The sequence below is a fragment of the Anomalospiza imberbis genome, chromosome 2 (genome assembly GCF_031753505.1).
Source record: "Anomalospiza imberbis isolate Cuckoo-Finch-1a 21T00152 chromosome 2, ASM3175350v1, whole genome shotgun sequence".
NCBI lineage: Eukaryota > Metazoa > Chordata > Aves > Passeriformes > Viduidae > Anomalospiza > Anomalospiza imberbis.
Genome location: NC_089682.1, coordinates 3,968,119 through 3,980,680, shown reverse-complemented (window position 1 = coordinate 3,980,680; position 12,562 = coordinate 3,968,119). Strand labels below are relative to the sequence as shown.

The 12,562-nt window shown below is 41.9% G+C and overlaps 1 protein-coding gene across 3 annotated transcripts in view; it reads right to left on the bottom strand.

Moving 5' to 3' along the window:
- Nucleotides 1-1,029: 1,029 nt before the first annotated feature.
- Nucleotides 1,030-12,562, bottom strand: part of IGSF5 (immunoglobulin superfamily member 5) — a 28,391-nt gene continuing 16,858 nt past the window's right edge. For all 3 annotated transcript variants that reach the window (XR_010995782.1, XR_010995783.1, XM_068179565.1), the window contains 3 exons: nucleotides 11,794-11,906; nucleotides 10,454-10,530; nucleotides 1,030-2,051 (listed from right to left, as the gene is read on the bottom strand). Coding sequence is in view for 1 of the 3 variants with exons in the window: in XM_068179565.1 (XP_068035666.1) it covers nucleotides 1,983-2,051; nucleotides 10,454-10,530; nucleotides 11,794-11,906 (259 nt within the window). In the remaining 2 variants the exon portion in view is untranslated. The remainder of the gene's footprint in view (nucleotides 2,052-10,453; nucleotides 10,531-11,793; nucleotides 11,907-12,562) is intronic.

Genomic DNA, 12,562 nt, shown 5'->3' with positions numbered 1-12,562 from the left:
GGCCCATGGCATCAACACAGAAATGTGTTTGATTAATGTGGAAGGATTCAGATTAAGTGGAGAAAAGGTTTTCTTCAGTTCTAGGTTGGCTGCTTTGCTGTGACACCAAATAATATCAAAGCTAAGCTTGAAAATAAAGTCCTGGAGGTAAACAAAGGTGTAGAGCTTGAGCCCTTTGCAAAATACATCCCAGTGAATCAACACTTTCTACTGGGAAACCACTGTCTCCATAGAGTTTAGAGATTATTTTTACTTTTCTGACAGCCAGGAGGGCTTGTTAACAATGCATCATGAACAGAAAGCCAAAGCTCCATGGTTTTTACCCACTCAGGTCACAGGCTGGTGTTACCCTGGGCCTCCCTCTCTCATGCAATGGACATTCCTCTAATAAAGTGGATTTTTGGTTGTGTTTGGGTTGTGTTTGGTTGCGTGAAGCTACAGTGGTAACAAGCAGATGTCAGCAATAGGGATCCTTGTATCAGAATAAGGTAGAAGTTTTTCAACACGAGTGGTTAATTCAAAATAAGGATATTTTCGAGCACAATTTCAATATGCCACAATGTAAATTGCTTATATTTTTGTCTGTGTAACATTATAAAATTAATTTCAAAGCTCCTCCTTAGGCAAACAAGATAGAAAGGCAGTAGATGGTCAGAATTTGAAACAGCTTTGTGTACAAACAGCACATGGCAGACCCTGCACTTGTTCTGACAGACTGGCTGAAAATGCCACCAGCAGCACAAAATCTGTCTGAGGTAAGGAGACACCAAATGGTAAATGTGTAAAACAACTTCTCTTTCCTGAGTTCAGGTTTCAAATTCCTCAGTTTTGTTGCACAGAGTGCCACTGGAAGGGATTTGAAGCAAGGGCTTCTTTCAAGAGCACGTGCATTGGTTCGTACCAAAGATTAACGTGAGACACACTGAATAATTCAGAATTCTTTGAGTGGGAAGAAAGAAGAGTACACTGAAATATCTTGTTTTTCTGGAAGAAGTTTGCCTTTTTGTAAAAGAAAAAAAAAATAAAGTAATAAGCTTGAACTTTTTTATTATGCAATAGAAAATTTCAGACCAAACATTTCATCAGTTTTAGATATGGTCCACGTGCTGGATCTGCTCTGCTGAGGAGTTGCTTTTAAAGTGCATTTTCCATGGTCATTATCAACTCTATCCCTGAGGAAAAAACACTGTTCAAACTGAATTCCAGAAACCACCACTGCTGCGACACAACTCAGCCCATAAGTAGAACAGAGACATAAAACATTCAAGCAACAACTCTTCAAAGTCAAGAGTTTCAAATCTACATTTTTCAGCTTAAGATATTTGAATTTCAATTTTTTTAAAAAAGGATTTTTTTGGCACATGGGTGATTGGGTTTTATTTTGAAATGGAATTTTAAGGCAAATACTTCATATAAAATAATGTATTGAAATGGAGAAATGTCATCTCTGATCCAAAGATAGTTTTGTTAGAACTTTTGAAGCAGCCTCCATGAAAACTTCCCTTGATTTTATTACAGAATAGGAATGGAAAAATGTTATTGATCTGAAAGCTCAGGATGATCAGCTGTACTAAAATATGTTTAAAAGCATAGATATTGTATTAACCATTATCATTATTATTAACAGTTTTTCTGAAATAATAAATATCTTGCATTTCCAGTCCTTGATCTTGCTGTAATATAACATTCCTGTCTGACAGTTTTGCTGATTTCCTTGGGACCCAAAACATGGATCCTTCTTCCACAGTCCCATCAAACTCATTGTCTTGGAAATTAGGGCTGTCTATTAATGTCATTTTTGTCCATTATTTTGCTGTGATATCATGTGCTGCATTACAAAGGTTGCAATTTTATTTCATTGCATGAGGGAAAAAAAAATAATAATAACTTATAAGTTAAACTGAGAGAACTGGTTTTAACTTTTCTCCATTGCATGAAGGCATCCAAACATGTAAAAAAGCAACTTCTTGGAGAAGTACATCCTACACGAGTGTCACATTCCTGATTTTCTTTGGGCTGATCAGGTAATCAGTACGTCTTTGAGGTCGCACCTAGGGGAGAGCAAAACCAGTTAGAGAACTAAAAGAGATCCCAGAAAAGCAGTCCCACAACGGGTCTCAGGAGGTTACCTGCCAACCCCTCACCCCAGAGCACGACAGCAAAATGAAATCTATCACCAGCAGCCCACTCAAAATCCAAACACGAGGGAAAGCACGAGAAGCAGAACGAGATAAAACCTTCGCATGCAACACGCTGCTGGCAGTTCTGGGAATTCATGATCTGATCTTATGCTGCCTGAGAACTTCTTGTGGCCTCTGCAGTCCATGTGTTCATAAGCAAAAGGTGATGTTGGGTGATCCTGCTCTGGTTCTCTTAAAGGAAGCTGTTTAGCTGTAAAAATTCTGAATATTTGCTTTCCAAATCCATTAGAAATCACAGCACAGCAGCATTTCACGTGGCTGGAAGATCACTCTCAGCATCTCGGTGTTTATCCAAGCCAGACTTTTTTTAAACTTCCCAAGACTGCCAGGATTCCACTAGCACTGACTGCAGCCTGCTCTCACACTGCCCCCCGTGAGATCAGAGCAGGGCAAATGCTCAGCAGCCTTGGAAAGCCTTTCCTCATCTGAAACAAGTGCAGGTGCATCTCCAGTCCCAATTATTTCTGTGCTTTTACAAAATACCATTGGAGAGGAAAAGACAAGGAAAAATTCGCTCTCAAATGCATCTGAGTAACAAAAACTGTGGGTTTCTAAATGTAGTAGCAACATCTCCCTGCAATTCCTCACCTGGTCTCAAGCCCTTGGAAATGAATGGAAATTTCACTGTTTTTCTCAGTGAAATGTTTTATCAAGGTAAACATGGTCCTCTAACTATTGACCAATTTTCCTGAGGTTTGTTTCTGGAGCATTAATCATGTACAGTCTGGATTGCTCTGGTATTCTTCCAGTACTTAACATCTTCAATAATGCATTTGGTACATATACATTATTGAATAACACATGGAGGCAAATGTTAGATAACAAATGTGGACAATATTGCTCTGGTATTTAATGAGCCCCAGCACCACTGTGGGATAAATTTAACTATCCTAGAAGCATTTCACAAGACAGCTGCCTTCTGTTTTAACAACAACTCTCTTTTTCCACCCTCCCATCCCTTCTGGTTGCTAGAACATACTGCTGTTTTCTAAATTTACCCTTCTTTGCTGTTTATTTTTGCAGAGGGGAGAGGTACTTTGGGAAGTAACAGCATTGCCTGGCACTGCTCAAGGACCTTTTCCAAGATCCCTCTGCTGCACTTAATTTCTTGCCCAAAGAACTCAGTGGTGTTAAGCAGAGGAGCTCTCTACTACCTCTCCCATCAAAATAACAAAATTTCAAATAGAATGGGAAAAAAAATCTGAAAAAATGCCAAAGGCAATTTTTATGTTTGTGGAAAGGAAATATTCCCACATATTGCGGTCTGTGAGAATAAAGGATACTGAACCAGTAGCATACTGAGTAACCAGAAATTTTCAGAGGGGGCCCAAGAACACCCTGTCTCCAAAACTCCCTGAAGCAGGTCATGTTTTGTATCCCATGTTTAGCAAAATACTGAGGTGAGAATATTTCCCAGGACTTGCTGCAGAAAAATATTCTGTTGCACCAGATTTGCTAAAGGAAGAAAGACATTAAGCAGAAAGTTCACCCAGCAGTGTTGTGGGAAGAGGCAGTTTTGGGGTGATTTGGGGGCAATGCTACAGGAGATTTAGTGGGGGGGATTGTGTCCCTGTGCCCTGCTCAGGTGAGAGCCCACCTGCAGAGCTGCCCCAGCCCTGTCCCAGCCCAGGGAGGAGCTGGAGCTGCTGCAGAGAGCCCAGAGGAGGCTCCAGGATGAGCAGAGGGATGGAGCAGCTCTGCTGGCAGGAAAGGCTGGCACAGCTGGCATTGTTCACCTGCCCAGGAGAAGCTTTGGGCTGAGCTCAGTGTGGCCTTGCAGGGCCTGGAGGAGCCCCAGGAAACCTGGAGAGAGACAATTTCCAGGGCATGGAGGGACAGGAGCCAGGGAATGGCTCCCACTGCCAGAGGGCAGGGCTGGATGGGAGATTGGGAATTGGGAATTGTTCCCTGGCAGGGTGGGCAGGGGCTGGGATGGAATTCCCAGAGCAGCTGGGGCTGCCCCTGGATCCCTGGCAGTGCCCAAGGCCATGTTGGACACTGGGGCTGGAGCAGCCTGGGATGGTGGAAGGTGTCCCTGCCCATGGCAGGGGGTGGAATTGGATGATTTTTTAGATCCCCTCCAATCCCAACCACTCTGAGATTCTCTGATTTAGGTTCGTATATGATCCTGAACAGGCAGCCAGAGGACAAGCAGCAGCTGGATCCAGGCAGCCCCATGAGAGCTCTGGGGAAAGGATAACCCCACCAGGCCTCTTTTTCTTTAAAAATCCCATCTCCAGGAATGAGCCATCCAGCCCCTGTCTGTCCTGGCACTTCTCACCACCAAAGCAGGAACTGAGCAGAGTTTGCTCCCAGGGTGGGGCTGACATCCATGAGGGTCACCCTTGCCCTGCAGCAGCTCTCAGAGTTTTTTGCTTTAGAGTTACTTCTACTTCGTCCTTACTGTGCTCTGGTATCAATTAATGAATAATTTCATTAATTTCAATCAGCTCATGCTGTGTGCTGGCCCATTTTCTGGGAAGCTTTCTCTGAAGCAGCAGAGCCTTCCTGAGGTTGCACTTCACTGAAATGGAGGCTCCTGGCTGCTGGTCACTGACCTAAAACTCATTTGCTGAATGCAATGGAAGATCTCATACAACACATTAAAAATAATAATGCAGAGAAGCAGGACCACAACAACCACTTCATATTTATACCCGGAGCTGCTGGAGCCCCTGCTTGGTTTTGATTTCAAAGTTGTTTCCTCTTTAGATTAATTCAGTGCTCTGCTAGTCCTGCCAGTCCTAGTCTGAGGAAAAATGGCTTCATAACTCATTACTCCCTACAGATTGAAGGGAAAAAAACCCCATCTCCAGTGGCTTGCTGCACAGCACAACATCATAGGAGTGAGTTCCTGAGGTGGTCCCCCCTTCAGGAAGGGTGTGCTAACATCAGCATTTCTTTTACATAGTTTTAAATCTCTTTGTACTGTCAGCTTGGCATCCAGTTAACCATGGATATCTGACATGCTTCAAAGCCTGCCTGTTGATTTATCATCTGCCTTGGGTGCCTTTTCACAGGGATTACTATAAAAGGATTATAATACTGGGAAAAGCTTCACATAGTTTGTTGGTTTGGCTGGGGAAACAGATGCAGCACAGATCTTTTCATCTCTTCCAGCTCTTCAGTCAGACAAAAAGGGAGCTAGCAACACATGGATGACTCAGAAGGTAAACTGAGTGTGTATCAGCTGGTTTCAGGGTTGAATCCTTCCATGGTGTTTTGAATACTTATCTTCAGTCAATGAAAGAAGGATTTCTGCTCTTACAAGCATGTTTCAGTCAGTTCTGCACCTCGTGTGACACCAGTGATGTGAACGATGAGTCCTGTGAAACAGGACTCGGATCTCAACACTGAGCTGAAGGATGGCAGCTCCTCAGACACTGATGCTGGGGAAGTGTGTGATAAACTGAAGGTTTGCTATTAGCCAGCCAAAAATATTCAAGTCCAACTGCATTAGAACAAACTGCTGGCATTAATGTGGCAGGAGTGCTCCCAAATGTGTCTGCATGCATTACACACAGGGCTAACAAAAACAGAACAAAAAATCAGAGGGGCAAAGCCACAGCTTTCTGGTTCTTAAGGTTATATCTCACCCTGCCCTTAGTTTTCAATTCTGATTCTAAATTCACTTCTTTTACAGGGAAACACCCACCCTGATAAACTGTGGATACCCACAAAATAATTCAGATACACCATCACTTCAAGTAACAAACCAGTTCCATCCTGTCAGCTTTTTGGACACTCAGCACATTTCCCTGCCCATCAATACAGCCTGGAAATTCCCCCTTATTTCTTCATGGGTTAATCCCACCCATATGCCTTAACTCCTCCCCTTCTCCAACAGACATTTGGAAAAAAAAAAAAAAAACCTGTAAACTGCACCTGCCGTTTCTTTATCTGTATCAGCAATATTTATTGCTCTCCTAATCAAGATATGCTAACCAATGGATATCATAACGTGACATATCTGCAGTCCATTTCATCAGCAGGGGTTAAATTGTTTGCTTTCATCGATTTATTTTTCTATTTATTGACCTTTTAATTCAATTTTGATAGCTTAATTTTTCTTTCCAACAACCCTCAGAGTCAGAGCAGTTCTATATGGGGCAATAAATGGAGCTGCAATTCATCATTCATTTCCTTCTCAGTCTAAAACCACAAGCACAGCTAAATAATATTTCCAGTTTATAGAGTGTCATTTGGAGTAGTTAAGAAGAAAAATAGATCCTTCCCCATTAAGGGAGCCATGACTCACTCTGGACTGGGGAGGAGGAGTGAGGCTGTGGAAGCTTCCTGGAGCTGTGCTGAAGTCACAGCAGGGATGAGTGCAGCCCACTGGAAATGAGCATTCACACCCTCATGGAATGGGCTCCTGATTTGTCACAGAGACCCTTGTGGCATATTAAATGAGCTAATTATGAAGCTCCTCTAGGAGATTGTCCAATCCTGCAAGTTGCTCAGTCCTCAGAGCTCCTTCTGTGGGAACTTGGAAAACAGAGTTCCTTGGAGGTGGCGCTGCCCCAAAATCTGCAAAATCCCAGGCAGGGGATCCCCCTCACTGCTCTTGGGTTTTGGAAGGAGCACTGTGGGTCAGGGAATGAGGAACTGTTCCCTGAGTGGGATTTTGGCCCCTAAAACCCTTTTTTTTTGGCAGCTCAGCCCCAATACTGGGAGCAAGGATCACACTCACCCATCCCTGACAGGAACTACATTTGCAATTAAACAGAAGCCTGCACCTCTGCTCTCAGTTTGACCTTTTCTCAGTTAATATCCTCACAACAAAGACCCTCCAGCACCTCTGACTGATGCTTCTGGCCTCCTCTTCCAGTGGCTGGTCATTTTTCCCTCAGCTCAATAATCTGCTTTGTTACTCATCATTTTTTAAACATCTCACACACCTTTGCTTTTCCTCCCTTGTTCTTTGCCAAACCTGTTGTTCAGGTTGTGAATTGATCGGTGCAATTGCTGGGCAGCATTTATCTTCTGTGGACGTTTTGCATTAGTTTCTGATTCAAAGAGTTTGAATGGCCAAAAGCTGAGCTCAGTGTTTTTCTGTTGTCACCTTTTATGACACACACCAAGGATTTCAGGGTTTGTACCAACAAATCCTGAGGAAACAAAACCTGTGATATGAAGTCTCCTTCAATCTCCCAAATCATTTAAAATTGTAACTTTTTTATATATGGAACAAAAGGGATCAAATTTGAAGCCCTTACCCTCAGAGACAGGGGAATAGATAAGGTTTTACATCTTCAGTCTGCAATTTTTCCATCAGTAGATGGACTTCCTGTTCCTCAGGGAGGCCTTGGATTTTCCTTCCTTCTTCTTGACCTCTAAAGAAGCACTGCAAGGACTTTTGCTCATTTTTCCTGATTACTCAGGGAGAGAGAAGTAATTTATTGGAGTCCACACCTTCCTGACCTACTTCACTATGGAAAAAATTCTCAGGATAACTTTTCTTCGTCCTGTTATTTTTTTGGGTTTTTTTAACCCCCTTCTTCTCCCTAAAAGGCCCTAGAGAATAAAGATGAAAAGTCTTTGGGAATGTTTCCAGGCAGGGAAAGCCTGAGAATCACAACTTCTGTGCTTGGAAGATGGCAGGAAGGCAGGTGGTTTCTGAACAAATTGTCTGATTCAGCACTAGCCAGCAAACAGCTAAATGAGTTAACATCTGATTTCACCTACTTGACAAGAAATATAATGAAAGAGCACTGCAATGGTTATTAGGCAATACGTGGCTATTAGGCATCAGTGGTGATTGAACTTGATTGGAAAATATCCAGGAGCACCTTTTGAGAGAAAATCTGTATTATGCACTTAACAGGGAAGGTTATGAATGTAAAAGGAAAACTCTTTTTGTGTGGGAAATGTTTTACTCTGTTTGCATTTGTTGTGATACAATTAAATCACGGACTGCAAATCCACAATTTAGGGTAAACCTTCAGCAGCCTTTTATCAGCTCCTGCATACACAAGATGGGGCCATCACAATATTCTGAGAAGCCCTGTTCAAACTGACAAGTAGTTTGTCCTCACCAAACCATTTTTAGATTGCTAAATATTCCTCTAACACATGGAAAATAGTTATAAATAATTTTCACCTCTCGATTCTCTCTCGGTGTTTTTCAAGAATGTGTTTGCAGCTATTGATGCAGGTGGAAACCACTGTGACAGAGTTTTTATATTGTCCAGGGACAACTGGTTTAAAAATCATAAATATTTCAATTTTATTCTGTGTTCCTGTGATGGAGTCAAAGTTTCCATGGCCACTTGATCTTCTAGGCCTTCTAACCCAGGATTTCATGTGGAGGCTGCGCCTTTCCTGTCTCAGATTGAATCAGGACAATGAACCCAGTCTCCTGATGGTCCCCACTCACAGCATTATTGTTCTCACAGTGGATGGAGCTGCCTGAGAACACCCAAATTCGATGCCTTAACGCCACCACATTGCCCAGCCAGTGCCCACTAACGATCAGTGAGCACCCAGGCACTGGGAAATGCCAAATAGATCCCAGAACCAGCAAATCCCAGAGTCCTCAAGGCTGGCAGAGACCTTCAGATCATCCAGTCCCATCATCAGCCCACCACCACCATCACCACACCTAAACCATGTCCCCAGGTGCCACATCCAGATGGCTCTTGGAGTCAATATCCTGCCCTGAAATGTGTCCAGGGTGCTCAGCACAACCTTTCCTGGTGTCAGAGCAGACACCACGTGCCACATGCATGGAAGCACAGCTTATGTTCACTGTCCTGCTTCAAACTGAGACAGGAAAGGCGCAGCCTCCACATGAAATCCTGGGTTAGATGGCCTAGGAGATCAAGTGGCCAGGGAAACTTTGAATCCATCACAGGAACACAGCATAAAATTGAAATATTTATTTTGTTGTCCCTGGACAATATAAAAACTCTGTCACAGTGGCTTCTACCTGCATCAATAGCTGCAAACACATTCTTGAAAAACACCGAGAGAGAATCGAGAGGTGAAAATTATTTGTAACTATTTTCCATGTGTTAGAGGAATATTTAGCAATCTAAAAATGGTTTGGTGAGGACAAACTACTTGTCATTTTGAACAGGGCTTCTCAGAATATTGTGATGGCCCCATCTTGTGTATGCAGGAGCTGATAAAAGCCTCATAATCCTGTTCACAAGCATTCCAAACTCTGTCTGAAAGTGTTGCTTGGGATTATAGATCCACACTGATGCCTCCACAGGTGGTTTTTTTTTTTTTTTTTTTTTTTTTGCAGGCTTTTCAGCTTTGCTTTATCAGTATTTTGTTTGACAAGTAATTCATGTCAACCATCACAACTACCAGGCACAAATGCATCAGTGTCATTGCTGTTATTTTGTACTGGTATTATGTGATGATTGTTTTAATTGTTGATTGAGTGCTTCCTAAATTTCATTGTGTGCCAAAAGAAGTTGACACACACACTCTGCTGTGATTTATGTGCAATGTCATCCCCAAGGCAGATTTCTGCATTGCACATGTTGAAGCAGCTCTTCAGAAATAAATGAGTTATCACTGTGTTGAGGAGGGAACTCAGTACCACATCACCTCCACTTTCTCAAGAGAATATTGGCAGAAAACATCCTGGAGGTGCTAAATGGATTTTATAAAAAATAAGAAAATTGTTTAAAATTTTATAATTTTTTTAAAATAAAAAAAATTATAAAACTTTTAAAATTTAAGATTCACATGCTCTTTTGCTGGAAACTAAGAGAGAGCAGCACCAGCCTTCAGAACGAGGCCACTGAGGATGGAACCAGTGGAGGAACAAACACTGAGCTCTTCTTTTTACATTTTATCCACAAGGAAAAGGGGCAAAGCTCTGGGGGCACTGGGTGTTGGGTGTTTGTTTTCCCTCCCAGCTTTTTCTGCTGAGATACCAAAGGTTTCAAGATCAATGTAAAGTTCCAGATGGAAGCAACTTCTAGAATATTGGAAAACATAGTCAAGAAATAATCGAGAGAAAATGCACATTTATTTACTCTCTCTACACTGGATTTTGTTTGCAAACCTCACCTTCACAGTGCCTCCATCTTAGACCCACATCTCCTTCAAGTCTGAAGGAAAATACAGTCAAGAATGCTGAAGGGACATTCCACTTCCTCAATTACAGCTGTAATTGACTTCTAATTGTCTACCTCCCCAAAATCTATGCTTGCCTCTAGCACAATACACACTCTGTGAAAAAGGAAAAGAAAAAAAAAAAAAGGTCGAGATATTGAAGCTATCAGCATTACCTTTGGTACAGAACTGATGTGCAAATTGTCATCAGGGCCAGAAAACTTGGAAATCATTGGGGGAAGAGAGGCAATTCCTGCAAAAAGAATATAAAAATTAGTTACTCAGGGTCCACCATGGCAGGAACCACAATGGCTAGTATTAATAATATTAATTATAAATTAATAATATTAATTATTAATATTGTGAGCAATAGGCTAATTTTTTGGGCTAACACAGCCAGATTTTTGTACTGAGGGAGTTTGCAGGGGTGGTTTCTGTGAGGTGACACCAGGAGCTGCCCCCAGTGTCAGACAGAGGCAGTTCCAGGTGGGTCCTGCCTGAGCTGTGACATTGGTGGCACCTCTGCCATAACATATTTAAGGAAAGGTAAAAAAAAAACAGCAGAGCAGGACCTGGGAAAGGGGAGTGAGAAAGTGTGAGGGAAACAGTCCTGGAGACACCCAGGTCAGTGGAGAAGGGAGGTGACCAGCCAAGGTCAACCCAGAACACAAACAAATATGAAAAAAAGCCAGTCTAGGACTCTGTGGAATCAATTTGTCCAGATTCACTTAATTTTACTTTTTATAACAGCTGCATTTTATAATACTACATACTCTCAAAATCTTTCCCCTGTAGTTATTTCTTTACCACTTATTTGTCAGAGAGGAAAGGATGTCTTCCTGGATTATAGGCTCTGCACAATAATTTTATGCCATTAAGTGTTTGATTGAATGTTTTGAGAATAATGTGGTTATAAATGCAAGTGCCAGGTAACGATTTGGTGGAGATTTACATTTGCTTTTGAAGAGTCTTTGTGCTTAAGGACAAGAATTTATAATGCTAACTTAGTCATTTATCAGTAAAATAATAGTTCACTAACCGCCTTTCTTTCCTTCTTCTCTTTGGTGTTTTGGTGGGGTTTTTTGGGTTTTTTTGGGTGGGTTTTTTTTTGGTTTTTTTTTTTTTTGGTTTTTTTTTTTTTTTGTGTGCATGTTGGCAGTGGTGGATTTCCTTTTGTTTTCACTGGCCAACTGCAAAATACTGCCTAAACTGCTGCTTCTATGAAAATCCAGTCCTCCCACATCTGGCCCCAGAAGACAATTGGAAGAACAAAGGCATGTAAAAAACAAACCCAGGACTAAACCTAAATTAATTTGCAAAGAACTTGGGTGTTTCCACAATATTTTTGGAGGATCTTCCTCTAAAAAATTAAAAATCTTCTGAACAGATCCAGGAAAAACACAAGTCCTTCACTAAATATTGTGAAACCTCATGATTTTAATTGCTTGACCTGCTGTCCAAAAGGCCCATGTTGAGAAGCAATTTGACAACCTGTGATTCACCAGCTTACACTCACCTGGGCTTCGCTCTGTGTTCCACAATTCCTCTGGAATGTATCCCAGATTTTCATTGCCACTCCTCTGCCCGTTTTCCAAATCACCTTCTTTTTTCTTCTCAGCTGAAACTTTTCTAGAAAACAAAAAAGGTGTCATTAGAAGTTCTTCATGGTGGGAGAACTCCTGGGTAGCAGACTAGAGAGAAAAGAGTAAATGTCCCAAAAAATAGGTGTAAAACATATTCCAAGCAATCAGCATGGCAGTATTGCCCATGGAATTCTGTCTGGAAAGCTTCCATCAGCTGCAATGTCAAAAACCATGAAAATAAGGCAAGCTTCAAAAAGTGTGGACCCTGTGCCAGATCATAGGTTTTGCAGAAAACTAATTTTGATCTCTGATTCTGAATTGCAGGATATTTAGGTGCCCAGTAATGGAATACCAGCCAGGTCATCGTTTTGGTGCCCAGCTGCGTGTCCTCTCACATCCTCACAGTCAGGGATTCATCTGTACACTCTGGAGTTAATCTTTCATTCTGAAACTTCCTTTACACATGAGAGAAATCCCTTGGTTAAAGTTACACATCTCTGAATTTGCAGAATGGTGCCCTCACAGCTGCACAGGGAGAGAATGGTGCTTTTTCACCCAAAATTCTGATGCTAGAAGAGATGCTAGTGTTGGTCTGTTGCTACCATAGAATCATCTCCAGGACACTCCCAGGTCCCTCTCTGCCTAGGTTTGAGGTGTGGCAAATGCAAATCTACTATGGAAAACCAGGAATTTTTAGTGGGA